General features: G+C 38.8%; 2 protein-coding genes across 2 annotated transcripts; one reads left to right on the forward strand and one right to left on the reverse strand.

Moving 5' to 3' along the window:
* Window positions 1-208: 208 nt before the first annotated feature.
* On the reverse strand, window positions 209-2,896 carry LOC125189342 (putative late blight resistance protein homolog R1A-10). The gene has a single exon (XM_048086627.1). It carries the CDS (start codon window positions 2,894-2,896, stop codon window positions 209-211), a length of 2,688 nt encoding a protein of 895 aa, XP_047942584.1.
* A 345-nt stretch (window positions 2,897-3,241) lies between these two features.
* On the forward strand, window positions 3,242-5,442 carry LOC125189344 (toMV resistant protein Tm-2 netted virescent-like). Its single transcript, XM_048086628.1, has 4 exons — window positions 3,242-3,523; window positions 3,609-3,924; window positions 4,026-4,870; window positions 4,999-5,442. Exons 1-4 carry the CDS (start codon window positions 3,242-3,244, stop codon window positions 5,440-5,442), a joined length of 1,887 nt encoding a protein of 628 aa, XP_047942585.1.
* The last annotated feature ends 1,335 nt before the right edge of the window (window positions 5,443-6,777 follow it).

Raw genomic sequence — 6,777 nt, forward strand, 5'->3', positions numbered from 1 at the left:
GATTTTATATAGTGTTGTTTTGTGAGTTAATGAAGAGAGAAAAAAGTAAGAGCAATGAAAAAGTAGAGATGGAATTATTTTCATTTAAGGAAACGTTTCATTTTTAATAGGATAATCAAAAAAGGAAAACGTTTCATTTTTAATGGGACAGAGGGAGTATATAGTTATTTCGTAACTTGTACACTGTCCAGGAAATTATTAATGTGAACTAGATGTTAACGGTTGGAAGCCCGCTGATTTTCCAGCATCCATGAAGAATGGACAAAAATATCCGTCCAACCCGCTGATTTTCCAGCATCCATGAAGAATGGACAAAAATATCCGGAACATAATGCTTGCTTCTCAATCTTGCCTCTCGTAATTGTTGTAGACATGTCACGCCTAATGGATTGCAGTCTACTAATTCAATCTTTGTGAACACTCCTGATTCAAATTCCCAGTGAATTTCTTGCAAATTGTAGCAATGTTTCAAGCTTAGGCAGCAAAGCCATGGGAAGCTTCCCTTTCCCATCATCCATTCTTCCAAATCAGTGTCTTCAATTTTAAGATATTGAAGCTTCAAGAATCCATTCTCTTGTACTTCCCATCTCGGGCCTTGAAAAGCATAGCTTCGCAACTTGAGCACCTGAAGATTTGGCAATGAAGCGATTGGTCCCATGCATTCCCATTCATATCCGAATCCACTCAGACTCAGCTTGACAAGGCTCAATGGGAGCTTTGAGAAATCAGGAAGAGGTGATTGGACACAACCAAACTCCAAATCAGGATTCACTACAACACATTTAAGTGTCTGCAGTTTATGCAGATGGGAAACATGGCTAAAGCAGCTTGCTGTATTTGGTGCCAATATTTGGACTCCTAATTTCTTCATATTAGGAATTGCTTCAAGAATGCCATCCGCAAGACTATCAAAACTAACTCTTAAAAGTGCTTCAAGGTGGCACAAGAATGCACCATTAGGATGTGGTAGGTCACACCCCATGATCTCAAGATGCTTCAAGCCTTTCATATCCCATATCTCCATAGGCAAATATGAAGGATCTTCACACCATTTGATGCCCAAGTGTCGATGAATAATTAAGATGTGAAGGTTCCACAGTTTGGATATTGAACCAGGGAGCTCGCCATCACAAGTGAGGGCAAGGTACCTCAAGTGAACCAGTTCCAATACATCATTTGGGAACTCGTACATCCGGATTGAAAGGGCATCAAGCACCCTCAACAACCTCAAATACGAGCATATTGTCACTTGATATTGATGATACACACCAAAACACAACAGAGAGCGCACAGTGGAACCACAATTTTCCACCATTGACTCGTGCACATCTTTAATACCAAGTAGCACGCTATTGTGAACGCACAATCTACGCTGCCTCTCAAGCCCATCAGCCTGGGCATCAGCAAGGTATCTTAAGACATGGAAAAACTTGTTCTCCATAGCTTCTCTGTTGCACAGATACCACACACAAGAATGAAGCTTACAATTCTTGACTCCTTTAGTTTGCTCCAAAACAGAAATGGAGCTTTGTTGGGTGAACATAACAAGATTATTTGATACAAGCTCATTCAGACACGCCTTGCTGTGATGCTCCAAATCTTGGATGTTATAAGGTTCGAGAAATCCCTCTGCAATCCACATCTTGATAAGCTTGGATTGGGAAATCTCATAATTTTGACGAAAAACTCCCATATAAAGAAAGCACGCCTTTAAATGCCATTGCAAGTTGTCATAGCTTGGAAAAACTACCTCACATATTTCCTTGTATGCATCAGTGTAAACTTTGTGATTCTTCCTTGACATTACCTCACTCCAACATTCCACTGTTTTTTCTCCATACTTTGATAGGAAGCCAGCAACCTTGACGATCATAAGAGGAAGACCTTCACAGTTCTCCGCTACTTTCCTTCCAACTTTCTCAAGTTGATACGAGCACGATTCTTCCCCAAACACCTTCTCTCGAAGAAGATCCCAACTTTCTTCTTTATTCAGCAAACGCATATGCAAGTCTGCTACGCCTCGTCCCCCAACATGCTGTAGCCTACTCGTGAGCAAGATTCGACTTCCATCTTTGTCGTAATGACACAACTTTGCAATCTCTACTAAGAGATTAGTTTCCCATACATCATCCAACACAATGAGAAACCTCTTTCCCTTCAAACTCTCTCTCAAGGAGTGAGCTACCATCTCTTCGTCCATATCACACATTTCACCTCTATCAGAATCCAATTGTGCTAGAATGTGCCTTATGATTTTTTCCAATCGACATTTTCTCCCTACTTTCACCCATGCGTGGCATTCAAAGTAATCTAAAATCAAAGGATCTTCAAAAAATTTCCGAGCAAGAGTAGTCTTACCGAAGCCAGCCATTCCAACGAGCGCCACAGCTTTGAATCTGAGCAACTGTTCGATTACAGTGAGTTGATCTCTGAGTTCATTGTACACGTCCGATAATCCGAAGATCGCCGACTTCTCTCCACCAAAATCAGCTGTGGATGAATCATCGTTATCTTCTTCTTCATCATCAGGCAATAATGGTTTTTCCAGCTCTTTGATGTATTCTTCCTCCATCTTCTTCAACGCGGCGATGAAGAAATCAATCTCTGGTTTCAGATTCTGCAGATCTAGGGAGAGTTTAACTTCGTCTCCAAAGATTTGCAGCTGCGAAGCTACTTCATCTGAGACGTATGATTCAAATACGTCTTCGAATCTCGATACTACATCTCGGATTTTTGCATCGATGGCATCCATCAACGTGCTGCTGCTGGTTCTCGGTCTTTTGAGATTTTGCTGCAGCGAATGCACTTTCTTGTATAAAGGAGTAATGATTTCTGGAGAAGAATATGCAAGGCGTTCCATGGTGTGCCTAAGAGAAATCACAGCAGCATAAGCCATCTCTTCCTATACTTCTTTGAATTCTTCAAAATGCACAGCTTATGGAGTCCAGACTTGCTCGCTATTCAATGATACAGCATAGGTCAATCACTTCAGATTTTAATAATGCAAATATAGACTTTTATATATAATTAATGCATGTGTAAATAATTTTGAGCATTCCTAAAAGGGGAGATGAGTATAAGTATAATATTTGGATCAAGGCATGAGAGTGTTTGGGAGGAACTCATAAGAATTTTTAAAGATATGATTTTGAAGTGGGAATAAAAAATCAATTTTGATGTTTGAAAAGCAAGGAAAGTGTGGTGTTTCAGTTCAGGTTAGATCTGAGATTGAGAGAGTGAAATGGCTTTGGATGCATTCATATCACTCAAGCTCACCATCGACGACCTCATAAACAATCCTGTCTCGCTGGCTCCCCAAACTCATCAAATTTTGGAATTCGCATACCACCAACTCCACTCCTCTCAACAAATCGCCAGGAAATTGCTCTTGCGCACCACCACCAGTTTGGATCTCCAAATCAAAGTCGCAGTATCCAAATTACTACACACAATTCGATCATTGAAGACCAAGCACGCGCCTTCTGGAAGCAGCGTGCGCTACATCGAATTCTCCGCAGAGGAGGTGAAACATCTCACCCAAGATATTCACCCAAGAAGAAGATGTTTTTGTTTCATCGAATATCGTTTTTTCTGAGCGCAAATCGAAGATGATTGGTTTCTTCGACCATTACAAACAACTCAAATACCATCTCACTCGTCCAGAATCTCACATTTCACCCATAGTTTTGGTCCTCGTTGGAATGGCAGGCATCGGCAAGACAACACTTGCTTCACAAATTTTCGAAGATTCAGATATCGTGGAACACTACGATCTTCGCGCGTGGGTGAAAATTGGGGGAAAATGTCAATTAAAAGAGATCCCGCGGCGCATTCTAGCTAAGCTGAATCCCGATCTGACCGATCGATTCCTCTCGGAAGGTGAAGATCACGAAATTGCTCGGTGCCTGCGTGAGAATCTGAAGGGCAAGAGATATCTCTTTGTTGTAGATGATGTATGGAACAAATACACTTCAAATGGTCGAGCAAATACAAAATATTTGAATCGGAGCCTTTTCCATATGAAGGAAATGGAAGTCGAGTGTTGCTCACAACCAGGCTGCAGCAAGCAGTTGAACACGATGGTAAATTTCCTGATTATGTCTCGAAGGTTGGGAGCTTCTGCGTGAGAACGTGTTTGGTGAAGAGCTATGCACTTATCAATTTGAGACTTATGATTGTTGAGGTTGCAGAGCTCTTGTCTTCGAAGGAGAGGACGTTGCACTATTGGAACGAAGTTGCAGCAATGAAAAATCACCAGCTTTTCATGGATGCTTATGATGGAATATCAAAGATACTGTATTCAAGCTATGAGAATTTGACTGACTTGCTAAAACTATGTTTTCTGTATATGGGAGTATTTCCTCAAATTTACGAGATTCCTCGAGCTAAGCTGATCAATATGTGGAGTGTAGATGGATTTCTTGAAGAAAAAGCACATGAATCCCAATCTTTTAGTGCAATAGAATGTTTAAATGAGCTTGTTGCAAATACTTTGGTTATGATATATCAAAGCAGTCTATCTCCGGATTCAATTGGTGATGAGCATATAAAAACTTGTGGCCTTCATTCTTCGTTGTGGCACTTGTGTAACGGAGAAGGTAGGGAGACAAAATTCTGTCGCGTCTTAAACGTTCTTGGTGATGGTTTAGGAGGAGATACAGAGGGGCAGAGTAGATTGTCCTTCCACAACAATGTTTTGTTTAGCATCAAAGATGTATGTGAGTCAGTGGAGGTTCGTTGTGCGTCAACTGCGCGTTCGCTTCTTTGTTATGGTCCTTATCATCAATATCCAGTTCCCATATGCTCTGGTTTGAAGTTGCTGAGAGAGTTGGATGCTCTTACAATCCGTTTCTATGAGTTCCCATTGGAGGTTTTAGAATTTGTTGAGTTGAGGTACCTAGCCCTCACTTTGAGTGGAGAACTCCCTGCTTCCATATCCCGACTCACAAACCTTCAATTCATGATTGTGGGTCACCATTTGAGCATCAAATCATACAGAGGGCTGTCATATTTGCCAGTGGAGATATGGAACATGAAGGAGATGAAACATATTGCATGGATAGTAACATACCAAATCCTTGCGGGGCTTCACTGGAAAGTTTACTCACACTTTCAAATGTGAGTGCTCATAGTTGCAGTGAGGAGGTTTTTAGAGCAGTTCCCAACTTGGAGAAACTCGGAATTCGAATTGAATTAGCATATGATGATGATGTTAAACTATTGAGCTCCCTCGATCGAGTTTCCTGTCTCAAAAAACTGAGATCGCTCAAATGTGTGGTAGTGAGTTCTGAGATAGTTCCTCCTCCTGCTCCTCCATTTCCAAAATTCCCATCAAATTTGACGAAGCTGAGTTTGAGTGGGTTGGGATATCCGTGGGAGGAAATGAGCAAGATCGCGTCTTACAGTGCTCAAGCTGCGAAACTATGCGTTTCAAGGGGTTAAGTGGGAAGTGAAGGAAAGATTTTGGTCTCTTCATACTCTTGTGCTTGAAGACACTGATCTGGTGGAATGGAAAGTTGGAAGTGAGAGTTTGAAATCACTTAAAAGCTTAAGCCTAAAGCATTGCTACAGATTGGTAAATATTCAATGGGAAAATGTAACGGTGCCTGATAGGATTCACTGGGCTTGTAAAGAATCACTTAAAAAGATTGAAATAGTTGACTGCAATCCTTTAGGGGCAGAGGAAATGAACAAGGCTTTACCAAGCTGGAAGAAAGATGCATTGGATGTACACTCTTCATGGGATGAGATGACCTTATCAAATGGCACACGATATTTTGAGCTAATTCAGTCTGTGTGGAGGCCATTTGAGGTCATTTGTTGCTGTCGTGTAAAAGTATTTCCAATTATTTTCATTAAACTCAAACCTATTAATTTTAGTTAAATATCACATCAATCAGTGATTTTATTCGAAATATTTATGATAAAATCAAACTTTAAAATTATTCTTATAATTACAAAATAAGTACGGAAAAATGATATGGGTTTAGAAACCCAAAAATAGTACTCCCTTCGTCCCATAAAAATAACATATTCCACTTGGGATGTAGCATAAAAATTCATTTTATTTTTAGAAAACTTCTTTTTCTCTAGAGTGAACTACATAAATGGTACCTGATCTTTCACTTTCGCACAAAAATGGTACCTGATCTTTATTTTATATCGTTTTTGGTATCCCATGACAAAAATAACCCTAGGTACCAAACATGTGATTTTTTTGTTATGGAGGATATTTTTGGAAATTTCAATTAAATAGAACCAAATTTGTGATTTTTTTCCTTCCTTTCTTATTTCTTATTTTCTTCTTTAGTTTATTGTTCTTTCTTTTTTCTTCATTTTCTTCTTTCTTTTATTTTATCTTCCTTTCTTCTTTCTTTTTTTCCTTAGTTTATGTTTCCTCTTTTTTCTTTTCTCTTCTTTTTCTCCTTTCTTTTTAGTGTTTTACACATACATCTAATTGCATTCATAATATAAATCAATAACAAAACACCTAATTAAATTAATTATTTAAAGTAATTAAATCAATTGAATATTTTAATTAAATTATTTATACTTATTTTAGGATTGAAACACCTAACTAAAAATATTAAACTCTTTATCATTATGAATACAATTCACAATTTTAGATTTTGATTAAGACTCTATTGAATAGTAGTTATTAATTTAATATAAAATACTCCCTTATAAAATAAAGATCAGGTACCATTTATGTGCGAAAGTGAAAGATCAGGTACAGTTTATGTAGTTCACTCTTTTCTCTAATAAGGTGGACTCATC

This window comes from Salvia hispanica, chromosome 5 (assembly GCF_023119035.1).
Source record: "Salvia hispanica cultivar TCC Black 2014 chromosome 5, UniMelb_Shisp_WGS_1.0, whole genome shotgun sequence".
Taxonomy (NCBI): domain Eukaryota; kingdom Viridiplantae; phylum Streptophyta; class Magnoliopsida; order Lamiales; family Lamiaceae; genus Salvia; species Salvia hispanica.